Genomic DNA, 18,449 nt, shown 5'->3' on the forward strand with positions numbered 1-18,449 from the left:
TAAATAAACAAGCATGAAGCGACCCATCATGTCACGGAAAATGTCATTCATGAAGTTCTGAAAGACGGCTGGTGCATTCCTGAGGCCGAAAGGCATGACAAGACATTCATAATGACCATCCTTGGTGTTAAAGGCCGTCTTCCATTCATCGCCTGCACGGATTCGCACCAGATTATAGGCTCCCCTTAAATCCAGTTTGGAGAAGATTTTGGCTCCCTGGATTTGAGAGAACAACTCTGTGATGAGAGGGAGAGGATACCGATTGGGAATGGTTATTTTATTTAGGCCTCTGTAATCAACACAAAGTCGCAGTCCTCCATCCTTCTTCGGGACAAAGAAGCATCCTGCTCCTGCGGGAGAAGTGGAGGGACGGATGAAACCCTTAGCTAGGTTTTCCTGGATGTATTCTTGCAAAGCAAGATTCTCTGGTTCAGACAGTGGAAAGACTCTCCCTCGAGGAGGTGTAGTGTCAGGCAAGAGGTCAATGGGACAATCATAACTGCGATGAGGAGGTAAAGTGTCAGCAATTCCTTTAGAAAACACATCCCGAAAGTCCTTATAACAAAGTGGAATCTGTTCTATTCCCACTTGACAGGTATCAAGTCGAACAGGGTGCTGGATGCAGCTCTTTTTACACTGATTGGACCAAGCCAGAATATCTCTTGTTGGCCAGTCAATTACAGGATTGTGCTTCTGAAGCCAAGGAAGGCCTAGGATCAAAGGAGTGGATGGAGAGTCAATGACAAGACAAGAAATCTTCTCCCAATGCAAAGCCCCTAATTGTAACTGGAAAGGGTTGGTGGATTGGAGCACTAGGTCTTGTGAGAGAGGCCGATTATCCACAGAGATCAGGCGGACTGGACAATCTAGAGCATGAGTTTCCAGGGACAAAGAGGTGATCAGAGTTTTATCAATAAAATTCTCAGCTGCTCCAGAATCCACCAAGGCCAGCAGTTCATGAGCCCCTGTCCCAAAGTGAATGACAGCGGGTAAAAGTATACGATTGTCCCCCTGGGGAGATGAGAGTAGACCTAAGGTGACCTCCCCGCAATCACCTAGGTCCTGGCGTTTCCCGGACGTGTAGGGCACGAACGGAGCATATGACCCTTGAGGCCACAGTATAAGCAGAGTCCCATATTACGCCTGCGTTTGTGTTCCTGGGCCGATAACCGGGTGGAGCCTAACTGCATAGGTTCTTCCTCAGATTTGGCACTGGAGATGGAATAATCAGGTGGTAAGGAAGGTATACAGTTTGCCACAGCCATCGTTTGTTCTCGCCTCCTCTCTCGCTGGCGGCGGTCAATTCTAATAGCTAGACACATAGCCTCCTCCAGTGAGGCTGGATAGGAGAAGTTGACCAGAGCGTCTTTAATCGCATCTGAAAGGCCAATTCTAAACTGGCTGCGGAGAGCTGCATCATTCCAGCCAGATTCCGGGGCCCACCTGCGAAACTCTGAGCAATACATTTCAGCTGTGGTAGTTCCTTGTTTTAAGTTACGCAGGGTCGATTCTGCAGTAGCAGCACGATCTGGATCATCATATAGCAACCCAAGGGCTTCAAAGAAGGCATCTACTGTTAGTAAGGCTGGATGGTTAGGTTCCAGGTTAAAGGCCCAAGCCTGGGGGTCACCCTGTAGTAGAGAGATAATGATTTGAACCCTCTGAGTTTCAGGGCCAGACGAGGATGGCCTCAACTTGAAATATAATTTGCAGCTGTTTTTAAAGTTGCAAAACGCTTTACGGTCACCAGAAAACCGGTCGGGCAAAGGAATTTTTGGTTCAGATGGAGTTTTAGTAATGGTGGTAGTAGAAGGAGATTGCACCTTGGTGAGCTCTGTGGCCATTTCCTGAACTTGATGCGATAAACGGCAAAGTTCTTGTGTAAACAACTGAGCCTGTTCAGGATTCATGATAGGTTTCCCTTTATGTATTGGCTCGTGTTAATGTCAGGCTAGGTGCAGATAACAAGTAACAGTTCAGGTGTGCTGGGTCCTAAAGGGATTCTAGTACTGACAACAATGATCTGTTTCACTTGCATGGACAGCTCCTTTGAATGCATGATGTATGTTCATAGCAATAGATTCCAAATGCAAATACCAAACTTAGAATCAACAATCTGATCTGCATGTGCATACCCTCAAATTAAACCTAAGGGTGTGCACTTTCAGCCCTTATCCATTATAAAACTATAGCTTGAATATGTTTTGGTAAATACCTGAAAAAAACTAAAATTGAGCCTAATGTAATGTATATGTATATGGACCTAACTGTATGTCTCAGAGAAGCAATAATCGATCTTGTAGATTTCATATGAAACTTTGGAATCAGAAGGTTGTTTAAGGATTTTAGGTCCAGGATAGGAACGTTAGGTTTTGGTACTGAGAACAGATTTGAATAGAACTCTTTAAACCTGGCCTCCAGAGATGATGGGACGAGTACTCTTTGGGTCAAGAGATGGCTTAAGTGTCCTGCAAATTTGACTGTGCTCGAGCAGATTTCGATTGGTTTGAGAAAATAAGTGTGGTATATGGGAAGAGTTTGGAACTCTACTTTGTACCGCTTTAAAACCATTGGTTGAACTCACAGGTCTGGGATGTCTGTGACCCAGAGAAAGGAATTCTTAAACAATCACCCCCCAACTATCAGGAGTGAGGGCACCTCTTCACTAGGAAGAGGGCTTTGGGGTAGACTTGGTGGATTTCTGTATGCTATGTCTTTTGCCAAAAGGAAGGGCTGAATTTTGGTATAGCAGTTGAAGCCTAGGTAGTGTCGAAAGTCCATTAGTTTTGAACATGATGACATAAACGGGACTAAACAAGGACGTTCAATAGGCAGTAGCCAATAGCTTCTCTTGCGTGGTATTTGGTCTGTCGGACCAGCATACAGACAAACGGTTTTCCCTATTTTAGTCCGTCGGATAGATTTGAAACCTCTTCTATTTCTAGGTCCGTCTGATTTTTAATTTTTTTTTAAACGTTCGGACTAGCCCACACACGATCACATTGTCCGACGGATTAATCTCGTCGGGCCTAGTCTGCCGGAAAGTCTGGTCGTGTGTACGCGCCATTACCCGTCTAGAAACACCCACACTGAAAATACTGACACTGCCAACAAACAGGGCCTCTAACTGCAGTGTTACAAGAGTGCACTACTGTACTCCTCCCTCAGTCCAGTGCTGCAAGACAGAATAAGAAGAATGAGGAAGAAACGTGAACCCAAATTCAGTGGAGTTTTTGAGATTTGAAGAGTGGAAAATATAACTTTGTATGAGCTGGAAGGCACATGGGGATGGAAAAAATTTATATTTGCTTTTTATTGGAATCTGGAATTGGGCTTTAACCAGGACAAGTTTCTGGAAATGTGAAACCACAATTACTATACATTTTACAAAATTAAAGCTGAACTCAGGGTTGTAGAAAAAGTAACCTCTTGCAGTGGGTCCCACTACACATTGCAAGGGTTAAATGCTTGCTTTAACTAGGGGATTATGAATATGGTGATATACTTACCCTATTCCTGGCTCCCCCTTCAGCCAGAGCTCTCCTTTGCCATCTGACACTCTCAGGATGCTGGTAGGCCCTCAAAGTCCTCACATACAATATCAACACAACTGTTCCTGCCATTGTATATGATGACATCAGAAAGCTAAAACCAGTTGAGCAGCAAAGAGGAGTGTTTTTGAGGGACCAGTTATATCAAGGGGAGGAAGCCAGTGGAAGGGAGAAATAAGGTAAGTATTTCACCTTATTCCTATATTCAGATTTAACATAAAAATAAAACACAAACATAACATAACAAAACAGCATGTGAAACAAATGTGCACCATCTGTTCACCAGGCTGTAAGTAAGTGCACCCCCTTTGTATGAGAACTGAAGTTGAGAAACATAGCTGACATAGACCAGACATTCATGATTATAAATCAAGTTGCTAAAACATACTTGTATACAGAGAACGTACTCATACACAAATGTTAGCTTGAATTATGTATTACACAAGTATGTTTCTTTAAATGCTGGAGACCCCCGTGCTATAAGCTGCAGAGATTTATTAAAGGGATTGAAATCTCAGGCAGAGTGGCAAGCTTAAAAGCCTGCACATCTGTTGTTTGTATGTTATAAGGGTCACGATTATGCCAACAAGAGGATTATTGCAATTGTCTAAATTACATGCCATGTGTATATAAATTAGGAAAGTAAGCGAATGTCAATAAAACCAGCATTGAGAGTGAATATTGCAGATTTTAAAATACTGCAGCTAATTTAAAAGTAATCGTGATATACCTTATGCATTTATGGTACTCAAGTGCAATGCAATGCAAAAAGCACAGCCTGTCGATTTATTGAGCACATGAGCTACATACAATATAATAAAATCAGAAACCAGGCTTTTTAAATTTTTATCATGTGTACCATGTGGCTTTGTACAGACATTTTGCTGCAAGTTTTTCTTTACTGTGGCATATGCTGTATTCGTTTTGATGCAAAATGTTTAATGGAATACATGTTTGGCTCTTGTGTTGCTATTATAGAGCTAATTATTGTGATAAGGTAAAAAAAAGTCCCAACTCGCCCTATGTAAGATACCACATGCCACTTTATTAGGTACACCTTGCTAATCCTGGGTTGGACCACTTTTGCCTTCAGAACTGCCTTCATTCTTCGTGGTATAGATTCAACAAGGTGTTGGAAACATTCCTCAGAGATTTTGGTCCATATTGACATTATAGCATCACGCAATTGCTGCAGATTTGTCGGCTGCACATCCATGATGCAAATCTCCTGCTCCACCACATCCCAAAGGTGCTCTATTGGATTGGGATCTGGTGACTGTGGAGGCCATTGGAGTACAGTGACCTCATTGTCATGTTCGAGAAACCAGTGGTGAGATGATTTGAGCTTTGTAACATGGTGCATTATCCTGCTGGAAGTAACCATCTGTCAGAAACCATGAATCAGACCAAGACAGAAGTACAGTGAAATCACACTTGTTTAATAATAAAAGTAAATAGAACAAACGTAGTCAAAACATAGCCAAAGTTTGGTAACCGTAACAGATAGTCAGACAAGCCAGAAAGTCAGGAAGCCAGGGAACAGTGTAGTGGAACAGCAAGCAGGATCTGGAGCCAGAAGGAATGTCAGCCAAGCAAGTCTTTAACAGGAACGCAGGAGATAGTATATGTGATGTTGACCAATGCGAAGACAGAGATCATCTGGGCTGGACAGCTTAGGTAGGCAGGACTGATGAGCAGGATCTCATCAACAGGTGAGTCATTGTGGAGAAATAGGAGCTGGCAATTAGCTGACAGCTGAGCGGCCAGCTCAGAGAAGGAAGGGCTGAGCCCAGCCCTGATAGCACCCCCGTCTTCAATGACCCGTCCCCATCGGAGGACCACCAGGCTTGAGGGGAAAATGTCTATGGAAATCGCAGAGGAGTACAGGGGCATGTACGTCCGAGGATGAGACCCAAGAGCGTTATTCCAGACCCTTTCCAATGCACCAGGTACTGTATGTGCCCATAAAACCTGTGGGAGTCAACAATGGACTGTACTTCATACTCCTCATGGTTCTCAACCTGTACAGGGTGAGGAAGAGGCACCGAGGTGGTAAAGCAGTTGCAGACCAAAGATTTTAATAAGGAGACATGAAAACCATTCAAGATACTCATTTTAGAAGGAAGGTCTAATGCGTAAGCCACTGGGATAATCCTGCGAAGAATACGGAAAGGCCGAATAAACCGAGGTGCAAAATCCAGAGAGGGAACAGGAAGTCGGAGGTTGTGAGATGACAGCCAGACCCTGTCCCCAACCCGGTAGGAAGGCGCAGGCAGGCATCTACAGTCAGCACGGAGTCTGTAGCTTTCATTAGCATGTTGCAAAGCCTCCTGGACTTATGCCCAAGTGGAACAAAGACCACAGAGATGCTCCTCCAATGCAGGAAAACTCTGCGGAACAAATGAGTCAGGCAACACAGAAGGTTGGAAACTATAGTTCGCCATAAACGAGGACAATTGGGAAGCAGAATTCAAGGCACTATTGTGAGCAAAATCTGTCCACGGTAAGAGGTCTGACCAGTTGTTATTATGGTCAGAAATATAGCAACGTAGGAATTTCTCCAAGGACTAATTGGCTCATTCTGCGGCACCATTAGACTGCGGCAAAGGAGAAAGCAAGCTGAAATCCCAATTGTGCACAAAAGGCTCACCAGAACTGGGACACAAATGGACTACCCCTATCCAAGATAATCACCTTGGGTAGCCCAAGTAAGCGAAAGATCTCCTGAGCAAAAATGGAAGCCAGTGGGCAAATTCTTAAGTGGAACACAATGAGACATTTTAGAGAACCGGTCAACCACCATAAGGATAACTGTGTTGCCCTGGGAGTTGGGTAGCTCCACAATGAAATTCATAGACAGGTGGGTCCAGGGCCTCTCTCCATTGGGTATGGGTTGTAGGAAGCCCACTGGAAGGTGTTGTGGAGTCTCACTCTGAGCACACACGGAACAGGCAGCTACGAAGGCGGTTACATAAGCACGTATACTAGTCCACCAGAATTGTTGGGAAATGGCCCAAAAAAGAGTTGATTCTTCCCAGGGTGGCCAGCTGCCTTGGGAGAATGCTAAGTCTGGAGCACGGCAGTACGGAGACTTTCTGGGAGAAAGCAGCAGTCACAAGGTTTCTCAGGAGGAGCATGGACCTGAGCAGCAAGAACTTTGTCACCCAAAGGAGAAGTGTGACTGGTGCGAACCGTAGCCAGAATACGATTGGGAGGAATCACAGGAACCGGAACCGACTCCATCTTGGAAGTGGAGGAAAATTGTTGCGACAAATCGCCAGCCGTTACATTCTTAGTACCGGGTAAGAATGAGACAATGTAATTGAAACTAGACAAGAAAAGAGCCCATCGCTCCCTTCTGGGAGAGAGGAGTTTACCCTCAGACAAGAATGTGAGATTCTTATGGTCAGCAAGAATGAAAACCGTGGTACCTTCGAGGACATGTCTTCATTCTTTCAGGGCTAAAATGATCGCTAACAGCTCTCTGTCACCAATCTCATAATTGCATTCCACAGGTGAGAATTTGTTGGAAAAGTAGCCACAAGGATGCATAGCGCTCTCAGAGGTAGGAGGTTGAGACAGCAGGGCGCCAACTCCAGTGTCAGAAGCATCAACCTCATGGATAAAAGTTATGTAGGATCAGGATGTGCCAACACAGGAGCAGAAACAAAGGCAGCCTTGAGACTCTCAAAGGCCTTAAGGGACTCCGGAGACCAACTCTGTGGGTTACCGTCCTTTCTGGTCATATCAGTCAGGGGCTTGACCAGAGACGTGAAGTTACGAATAAACTTCCGATAATAGTTGACAAAGCCAAGAAAATGCTGCAGAGGACATAAACCCATGGGTCAGGGCCACTGTAGAACTGCTGAAAGTTTCTCTGGGCCCATCAAAAAAACAGCAGTGGAAATGACATAGCCCAGGAATTTAACCTGTTCACAATGGAATTCACACTTCTCCAATTTAAAATAGAGAAGTTCTCTCTTAGTTTCTGAAGTACATGACAGACATCTGTATGGTGGCTCTCCAGGGACTTGGAAAATATGAGGATGTCGTCAAGATAAACCACCACACATAACTGCAACAAATCTTGGAAAACATTGTTAATAAATTCCTGGAAAACTGCTGGGGCATTACAAAGGCCAAAAGGCATTACCAGGTACTCATAATGGGCTGTTCTGGTATTAAACGCAGTTTTCCACTCGCTGCCCTCCTTAATACTCACGGGATTGTATGCCCCTCTCAAATCAAGCTTTGTGAAAACCGTTACTCCCTTGAGGCGGTCAAATAACTCCATAATCAACGGAATCGGATAGGCATTCTTAATTGTGAAACGATTGAGACCCCTATAATCAATACAAGGTCTCAGTTCACTACTCTTCTTCTTCATAAAGAAGAAACCAGCACCAGCAGGAGATGAGGATTTGTGGATGAAACCTAGAGAAAGTGCGTCTGCAACATACTCCTCCATGGCCTTATCCTCCAAGACCGACAAAGGGTAAACCCGGCCACGAGGGGGTATGGCACCAGGCTGAAGGTCAATTATGCAATCATACCGCTGGTGTGGAGGCAAACTGATGGCTTGACCTTTGTCAAAGACATCACTAAAATAGCGGTACTCCTCCGGCAGGGAGGAGAGTGAAAAGGTGCACAGGACCTTGGCTACCTTCCGGAAACATGTCTTACTGCATTTTGGCGACCAGAAGAGAACCTCAGCACGGAGCCAATCAAAAGAGGGGTGCCTCTGTAATCAAGGATAACCAATAACCAGTGAAAACTTAGGAGAGGAAATAACTTGGAATTGGATTATCTCATGGTGAAGAGCCTCTATGGCCATGGACAATGGAACAGTCTCATGAGTCATATGGGCAGGCTGTAGAGGTCTTCCGTCAAGAGCTTCAATGGTAAGTGGAGTGTCACGCAGCTGCAGCAGAATTGAGTGCTTCGATACAAAGGCAGCATCGATGAAAAGGCCAGCAGCCCCAGAGTCAATTAGAGCCTGTATCTCGATGGACGACTCAGTCCAAGAAAGGGTAACCAAAACCAGGGGCTTATCCTTCTGGGTAAATGAGGACAAAACGCCATGTAAGGTCTGTCCATGACAAGATATCAAGGTTCGGGCGTTCCATGGATGGGCAAGACAAGACTTCAAAAAGTGACCTGCCTGGCAATAATAAAGGCACAATCTCTCCTTCCTCCTAAGGGTTCTCTCATCCGCAGAAAGATGCGTGAAGCCCAAGTGCATGGGTTCATCTTCATAGACCGACTTGGTACCAGGAGGCATGGGAGGTGAGGGAGGCAAGGGTGGGCCTGCAAAGCTCGGAGACAAAAGTACAGGAGGCAAGCGCTCCTTTAAAGAGAGTCTTTCTCGGAGTCTGGAGTAAATGAGGATGGCAAACGTGATCAACTTCTCCAGCTCAGTGGGTATATCTTGGGCTGCTATCTCATCCTTGATGCTATCCGAGAGACCATGAGAAAAAACAGCCACGAGGGCCTCATTGTTCCAAGCAACCTCTGCTGAAAGAGTACGGAATTCTACAGCATAATCGGCAACAGTTTTCATACCCTGTTTGATGAACATGAAGCACTTGGCAGCAGAAGCGGAGCATGCGGGAATGTCAAATACCCTTTTAAAAGAAGCCACAAACTCAGGGTAACTCAAGACAACAGGTTTTTGTGTCTCCCATAGAGGGTTTGCCCAGGCCAAGGCTCTTTTAGAAAGCAACGATATCACAAAACCTACTTTGCTTCTATCCATGGGAAATTCCTGGGGTAGCATCTCAAAGTATATCTCAACCTGGTTGAGAAACCCTCTGCATTGGACTGTATCACCCCCAAATCGCTGGGGAAGGATAGCGGAACCAGACATACAGTGGTGTGAAAAAGTGTTTGCCCCCTTCCTCATTTCCTGTTCCTTTGCATGTTTGTCACACTTAAGTGTTTCGGAACATTAAACCAATTTAAACAATAGTCAAGGACAACACAAGTAAACACAAAATGCAATTTGTAAATGAAGGTGTTTATTATTAAAGGTGAAAAAAAATCCAAACCATCATGGCCCTGTGTGAAAAAGTGATTGCCCCCTAAACCTAATAACTGGTTGGGCCACCCTTAGCAGCAACAACTGCAACCAAGCGTTTGCGATAACGTGCAATGAGGCTTTTACAGCGTCCTGGAGGAATTTTGGCCCACTCATCTTTGCAGAATTGTCCTAATTCAGTTACATTAGAGGGTTTTCGAGCATGAACGGCCTTTTTAAGGTCATACCACAACATCTCAATTAGGATTCAGGTCAGGACTTTGGCTAGGCCACTCCAAAGTCTTCATTTTGTTTTTCTTCAGCCATTCGGTGGTGGACTTGCTGGTGTGTTTAGGATCATTGTCCTGCTGCAGAACCCAAGTTCGTTTCAGCTTCAGTACACGAACAGATGGTCGGACATTCTCCTTCAGGATCTCTTGGTAGACAGCAGAATTCATAGTTCCTTTTATCACGACAAGTCTTCCAGGTCCTGAAGCAGCAAAACAGCCCCAGACCATCACACTACCACCACCATATTTTACTGTTGGTATAATGTTCTTTTTATGAAATGCAGTGTTCCTTCTACGCCAGATATACTTGGACACACACCTTCCAAAGAGTTCCACTTTTGTCTCATCGGTCCACAGAATGTTGTCCCAAAAGTCTTGGGGATCATCAAGATGTGTTGTGGAGAAATTGAGACGAGCTTTGATGTTCTTTTTGCTCAGCAGTGGTTTTCTCCTTGGAACTCTGCCATGCAGGCCATTTTTGCCCAGTCTTTTCCTGATGGTGGAGGCATGAATGCTGACCTTAACTGAGGCAAGTGAGGCCTGCAGTTCCTTGGACGTTGTTGTGGGGTCTTTTGTGACCTCTTGGATGAGTCGTCGCTGCGCTCTTGGGGTAATTTTGGGCGGCCGGCCACTCCTGGGAAGGTTCACCACTGTTCCATGTCTTCGCCATTTGTGGATAATGGCTCTCACTGTGGTTCGCTGGATTCCCAAAGCTTTGGAAATGGCTTTATAACCCTTTCCAGACTGATAGATCTCAATTACTTTCTTTCTGAATTGTTCCTGAATTTCTTTGGGTCTCGGCATGATGTGTAGCTTTTAAGGATCTTCTGGTGGACCTTACTGTGTCAAGCAGCTCCTATTTCAATCAAGTGATGCCTTGATTGTGAACAGGTGTGGCAATAATCAGGCCTGGGTGTGGCTAGAGAAATTGAACTCAGGTGTGGACAACCACAGTTATAGTATGTTTTAACAAGGGGGGCAATCACTTTTTCACACAGGGCCATGATGGTTTGGATTTTTTTTCACCTTTAATAATAAACACCTTCATTTACAAATTGCATTTTGTGTTTACTTGTGTTGTCCTTGACTATTGTTTAAATTGGTTTGATGTTCCGAAACACTTAAGTGTGACAAACATGCAAAGGAACAGGAAATGAGGAAGGGGGCAAACACTTTTTCACACCACTGTACCTCTTATAGAGGTAATTCTCTGAGGCGGGTGCCTGCAAAGAGACTGGAGCAGCAGCAGGGACGGCCTGCAACACAGGTTGTACTGGAGCAGCCACAGTGGGAGATTTCAGGTGAGCCGTGCGACTCAGGAGCGTTTGTAACGCCATGGCAAATTGATCCGTATGGTCATCCTGCTCTACCAATCTGGAAAAAATATTGCCAACAAGTGGATTGACTGCATCCTCTGAATTCATGGCCTTTGCCTACTGTCAGAAACCATGAATCAGACCGAGACAGAAGTACAGTGAAATCACACTTGTTTAATAATAAAATTAAATAGAACAAACATAGTCAAAACATAGCCAAAGTTCGTTAACCAGAACGGATAGTCAGACAAGCCAGAAAGTCAGGAAGCCAGGGAACAACATAGTGGAACAGCAAGCAGGATCTGGAGCCAGAAGGAATGTCAGCCAAGCAAGTCTTTAACAGGAACGCAGGAGATAGTCTCTGATGTTGACCAAGGCAAAGGCAAAGGCAGAGATAATCTGGGCAAGATGGCTTAAGTAGGCAGGACTGACGAGCAGGATATCATCAACAAGTGAGTCACTGTGGAGAGATAGGAGCTGGCAATTAGCTGACAGCTGAGCGGCCAGCCCAGAGAAGGAAAGGCTGAGCACAGTCCTGACACCATCAGAATATGGTTACACTGTAGTCCTAAAGGGATGGACATGGTCAGTAACAATACTCAAGTAGGACGTGGCTTTGAAACAATGCTCAATTGGTACTAAGGGGCCCAAAGTGTGGCAAGAAAATATCCCCCACACCATTACACCACCAGCCTGAACGGCTGATAAAAGGCAGGATGGATCCATGCTTTCATGTTGTTTAGGCCAAATTCTAACCATACCATCTGAATGTCGCAGCTCAAATCGATATTCATCAGACAAGGCAACGTTTTTTCCACTCTTCTATTGTCCAATTCTGGTGAGCCTGTGTGAATTGTAGCCTCAGTTTCCTGTTCTTAGCTGACAGGAGTGGCACCTGGTGTGGTCTTGTGCTGCTGTAGCCCATCTCTTTCAAGACCAGCCTGTCTGGCACCAACAACACCACGTTCAATGTCACTTAAATCCCCTTTCTTCCCCATTCTGATGCTCGGTTTAAACTTCAGCAAGTCGTCTTCACCATGTCTAGATGCCTAAATGAATTGAGTTGCTGCCATGTGATTGGCCAATTAGCAATTTGTGTTTGTGCATTGCAGTACATTCAGCGGAGCACAGGGGAGACATGAAGGGTCTTTTAGGCCCTGGATGTCTCATTAAAGAAAACCTGTCACCCAAAAAAATCACCATCTATGGGACTTCTCGTCCCCTATGTGATAGGAAAAAAAAGTTAACTATAAAAAAAAGATTTTTTTAATAGTAAAAAATTCAAGTTACACCCAAGCACATAAAATACGAACCCCCCAAAAAAAAGTTTTTTAGGTCCCCAACATATACGCACGTACGAACGTAAACACATGCATCAGGGGTGCCTACACATGAAAATGTCAATTGCAATACACGTTATATATCGCCGCACACGCTGTGAGAGCAATATTTCTAGCACCAAACCGCCTCCGTATTGCTAAACCGATGACCTATAGGGAGCATTTAAAGTCTCGCCTATGGAAAATTCAGTGTTTAACCACTTTCAGACCGGACCAATTTGCTGGTCAAAGACCAGACCACTTTTTGCGATTCGGCACTGCGTCGCTTTAACTGACAATTGCGCAGTCGTGCGACGTGGCTCCCAAACAAAATTAACGTCCTTTTTTTCCCACAAATAGAGCTTTCTTTTGGTGGTATTTGATCACCCCTGCGGTTTTTATTTTTTGCGCTATAAACAAAAATAGAGCGATAATTTTGAAAAAAACGCATTATTTTTTACTTTTTGTAATAATAAATATCCCCCAAAAATATATAAAAAAACATTTTTTTCCCTCAGTTTAGGCCGATACGTATTCTTCTACATATTTTTGGTAAAAAAAATCGCAATAAGCGATTATTGATTGGTTTGCGCAAAAGTTATAGCATTTACAAAATAGGGATAGTTTTATAGCATTTTTATTAATAATTTTTTATTATTATTTTTTTTACTAGTAATGGCGGCGATCTGCGATTTTTATTGTGACTGCGACATTGTGGGGGACCCATCGGACATTTTTGACACATTTTTGGGACCATTGTCATTTATACAGTAATCACTGCTATATAAATGCAGTGATTCCTGTGTAAATGACACTGGCAGTGAAAGGGTTAACCAGTGGGTGGCAGTGTAGGGGTTAAGTGTTCCTAGGGGTGTGTTACTAACTGTGGGGGGGTTGGGCTTTCATTTAGTGTACACTGATCTCTGCTCCAATCACATGGAGCAGAGATCAGCATCACTAGTTGCTAGGCAGAATGGAAAAATGTTGTTTATACAGCATTTCCTCCATTCGGCAGCTCCGTGAGACGATCGCGGGGATGCCCGCGGCGATCGAGTCCGCGGGTCCCGCGACCGGACTCACGGGGGTCCTGACCAGCGCGGGAGCGCGCCGCCGGCGGCGCGCTCCCGATGGCACGGCGGCAACGAATATTGGACGTACATGTACGCCAATATGCCTGCCCGTGCCATTCTGTCGACGTACATCGTCGTGCGCTGGTCGGGAAGTGGTTAACATATTGGGCATCTATTTGGTCGGTGCAACTTTGTCTTTTAGATTTTACCCAAAAGATTTTGTAATTTTTTACATTTGTATGCTCAAAAATTAACTTAAGTGTATTTTGTTACTGAAATGTTGCGTTTCCTAGACCTTTGCAGTAATACTGCGTGACATAAAAAATTAGCACTACCACTATTTAATTCTCTAGGGGGTCTATTTTCAGAAAATATATCATGTTTTGGGGGTTTTATGTAATCTTAAAATGATTTCTTAAAGTGGTTGTAAACCCTCCCCCACAACTTTGTCCCATGTAAATCAGCATAAAGAACCCTAATGAACACTGCTTGTAGACATCTCCTTACTTGCTTAGTATTGTTGTGATCTTTTTTGTTCTTTAGAATGATGTCACTGAGCATGCCCAGATCTCCCCTGATTTATGGCACACTCTCTATGCGCTTATCTATCTGTTATCAGGACTTCCTACGGCACACCACTGATATCCCAGGAGGCTTCATAATCACTCAGAGCTTCCTCCTACACACCATGTGACCATGTCACCTCACATGCAGTGTAAAGCAGGGCATGGGACAGAAATAACTGCAGTCTTATCAGCTGAAGCTGATAGGACTCACACAGGCAAACACTAGATAATCGGCACAAGTAAATACTATGAAATAAACAAGTCAGCTATGAACAGGGAAGCAAGGTTGCCATAGAAACATTGGATTGAGAAGGAGGCTTGGTTAACAGTACAGGAAGTGCTCAATGTAAGGGCGGAAATACACTCCACTGTGGACTCAGTAAACAATACTTAAGATGGCGCTGCCTAACCCATGGAAACAAGTTTTTTTAAAGTTTCTTTAAACAGTAAGTAATATGTGATTTGGGCTGGATTACAGTGGCTATAGTCTGATAATTACTTATACTAATGGACTAAATGAAAAGAAGCATCAGAGTGGGAGAGTTTACTTCCTCTTTAAGCATGTGTGCAAAAAGCAAAAACCACTCTGGCTGCGAATAGGTTAAAGCACGGGGGGTTGGGTACAAAAACGTATTGCCCTAATTCACATTTGTAGTTATATGTATTGTAGACATTTTTTTTTTATTCACAATATGAGGTACTGAATTTACATCCATCTTTCCAATACTTTCTATGGAGAGCAGCGAATTGGCAATCTGCCATTCATCTAATGTATGCAACGTGTCTGTTGTGATCTTTGAGGATGAATTATTCACTGTGCATGCAGCTGGAGAGGTCAGGGATGGCTTGTATTACAGCTTTTGCTGCTTGTTAAAGCTGAACTCCAGCTTTTCTTTCAGTCTTGCACAGTTGCACAGATTCCTCTCCTGTACTGAAATAGCTTACTCTGATTTCACTGCACACTGTGAGCTTCTCACATTGTGCATTAGAAGCAGAAGCAAGTCAAATAAAATCCTCTAATTTCCTGGCTGGAGGACGTCCAGCGTCCTCAGCGTCCTCTAGCTTCAGGCTGGGGAGAAAACTGAGAGCGCTGATCGCGTGAGTCGATTGCCAGATCTTTTTCGGTCATGCCCCTTCGGCAAAAGCCGGTCGGTTTTTGTCGGACCAGCTTTAGTACATAGGGGCCGAATGTCGGACGCTTTCTATTGAACCAGCCGATGCCGCCTGACATTCGGCCCATGTGTATTAGGTCTTACTGTCTCTGGCCTGCCCCTTGCATTCATTGGATTTCAGTTCTGTCAATCATAGAGGCTCAGGATTACATGTGGGCATTACTACAGCTTCCTGTTTGCAAAACATAATCTGCCTGCATTGTATAGAGCAGCCATTCTCAACCAGGGTTCCGTGGTTGAGAAAGCCAGCAGCATGACACCAAATATTTTTTTAGCTGTCTTGAAGGATGGTATTCTGAGCACCACTTTAAGTGGGACATTATTCATATTGGCCACCAGTATAATTGTTCCTATTGACCCCTGAATAATTGGTTTTAGTAAGGGTTCCTCAAGACCTGAAAATTATTTTTGGGGTTTCGCTAGGGTTAAAAGGTTGAGAAAGGCTGGCATAGAGAAACGCACAGGCCTAGTGATGATTTCACTAATAAAGTTTGTTCAAAATGTTTTTGTTAAGAATTTTATTTTGATTAGAGGGAAAACTAAGGAAACAGGGCAGGCATAATATGAGCAGAATAAACTTCAGCCTCAGGAATATGCGAAAAAAAAAAAAAAAAACTTTACAAAGTAGAAGTATGGCCAAAGCTTTTTTGGCTATACTTATCCAATGGATCACAAGAGTGCAGTTTGTTCTGCACTCCTGTGACCCATTTTAAGCTGACAGCAGGCTAAAACCCACTGTCAGCTGATGTCACTCAGCCGGTCCAGGTTGGGAAAAGATCCCTGGATCAGCAGCTGGCTTTGCCTCTCAGCTGCAAACTCCAGTGAGTGCTGAAAGGCCAGAGCAGAAAGCCAGTGACTGACAGACACGGCTTACTGCTCAGAGCAGAGAAGAGAATTGAGCGATCAGCTGTGTTTGATCACTCCGTTCTCACTGCAGAGACGGTGGGGGACAGATGCAGCATCAGAAAGATGCTGCATCCATCTAGGTGAGTATGTGATTTTTTTTTTAAAAGCTCACATTCCTCTTTTATTGTCCATAGTCTAGGAACACAGGCACTTTAATTCAGAAGATTTCACACACACAAACTTATCTACTTATCACACACTTTATTTGCTGTTTTTTAAGACAATCTTTTTTAAGCTTTTCTAAACAGTATAACCATTCCAAGGATAGAAAATAAAATAAAATAAATCTTCTTCCTACCCGGTTGGCAAGGATGCTGACTTTACTGCCATTGGCATTACACCTGATGGACACAATGCTGCCCAGTCCTGGCACCAGCTCGCACAGGTTTTTACAGTTGCTGTGGGCTTTGGCTTCCCTTTAAACAAAAAAGACAACATAATTAGAGTGCAGCAAGTTCTATGACCATTTCTCAATAGGAGGTTGTAATCACAAGAAAATTCAACGCCGACACCATAATCTTCACTAGGAAAGGTACTAATAAGCAGATTTATAAAACGGCTGTCTCCATTTTGCTTTCTCCTAGGTAATTACCCTTTGCTTGTGTTCCTCTAGAACTTAAAGCTATACTACAAGTAGATTAAAAAAAACACAAATAAAGGCAGTTGTGTAACTAATAAAACACATTTATTTCATAATAAATCATATCATATCATAATATATATATACATATATATATATATATATATATATATATACATATACATATATATATCTATATCTCTCTCTCTATATCTCTCACTCGCTATATATATATATATATATATATATATATATATATATATATATATATATATATATATATATATATATATATATATACACACATATATACACATATATATATATATACACACACACACACACACACACACACACACACACAGTGAGGGGAAAATCGATTTACTGATTTTGTACGTTTGCCCGCTGACAAAGAAATAATCAGTCTATAATTTTAATAGTAGGTTTATTTCAACAGTGAGAGAGAGTATAACAACAAAAAAAATCAGAAAAACGCATTTCAAAAAAGTTATAACTTTATTTGCATTTTAATGAGTGAAATAAGTATTTGACCCCTTCACAAAATATGATTTATTGGCAAAACCCTTGTTGGCAATCACAGAGGTCAGAAATTTCTTGTAGTTGACCACCAGGTTTGCGCACATCTCAGGAGGGATTTTGTTCCACTCCTCTTTGCAGATACTCTCCAGGTCATTAAGGTTTCAAGGCTGACATTTGGTAACTCGAACTTTCAGCTCCCTACATATTTTCTATGGGATTAAGGTCTGTAGACTGGTTAGGGCACCCCAGGACTTTAATGTACTTCTTCTTGAGCCATTTCTTTGTTGCCTTGGCCGTGTGTTTTGATTCATTGTCATGCTGGAATACCATCTACGACCCATTTTCAATGCCCTGGCTGAGGGAGGGAGGTTCTCATCCAAGATTTAATGGTACATGGCCCCATCCATAGTCCATTTGATGCGGAGAAGATGTTCTGTTCCCTTAGCAGAAAAACACATCCAAAGCATGATGTTTCCACCTCCATGTTTGACGGTGAGGACGGTGTTCTTGGGATCATAGGCAGCATTCCTCCTCCTCCAAACACGGTGAGTTGAGTTGCTGCTGAAGAGCTCCATTTTTGCGTCATCTGACCATAACACTTTCACCCAGTTCTCCTCTGAATCATTCAGATGTTCATTAGAAAATTTCAGACGGGCCTGTACATGAGCTTCCTTGAGCAGGGGGACCTTGCTGGCTTTGCAGGATTTCAGTCCTTCACAGCGTAGTGTGTTGCCAATTGTTTTCTTGGTGTCTACTGCCTTGAGATCATTGACAAGATTCTCTCATGTAGTTCTGGGCTGAATCCTCACCATTCTCATGATCATTGAAACTCCACAAGATGAGGTCTTGCATGAATACAGAGACTGGGGGAGATTAAACTTTATTTTGTGCTTCTTCCATTTGCGAATAATCGCACCAACTGTTGTCACCCTCTCACCAAGCTGCTTGGCGATGGTCTTTTAGCCCATTCCAGCCTTGTGTAGGTCTACAATCTTTCCCCTGACATCCTCAGACAGCTCTTTGGTTGTGGCCACGGTGGAGAGATTGTAATCTGATTGATTGCTTCTGTGAACAGGTTTCTTTTATACAGGTAACAAGCTGAGATTAGGAGCACTCCCTTTAA

At 43.5% G+C, this 18,449-nt stretch overlaps 1 protein-coding gene across 1 annotated transcript in view; it reads right to left on the reverse strand.

The window, feature by feature from the left end:
* IFT140 (intraflagellar transport 140) overlaps positions 1-18,449 on the reverse strand; it is a 275,713-nt gene that overhangs the window by 149,132 nt on the left and 108,132 nt on the right. Inside the window, exon 14 of the mRNA XM_077449176.1 lies at positions 16,505-16,622. Coding sequence (XP_077305302.1) covers positions 16,505-16,622 — 118 coding nt within the window. The remainder of the gene's footprint in view (positions 1-16,504; positions 16,623-18,449) is intronic.

This window comes from Lithobates pipiens, unplaced genomic scaffold (assembly GCF_037356315.1).
Source record: "Lithobates pipiens isolate NorthernLeopardFrog02 unplaced genomic scaffold, aLitPip1_a1.2 Scaffold_22, whole genome shotgun sequence".
Lineage (NCBI taxonomy): Eukaryota > Metazoa > Chordata > Amphibia > Anura > Ranidae > Lithobates > Lithobates pipiens.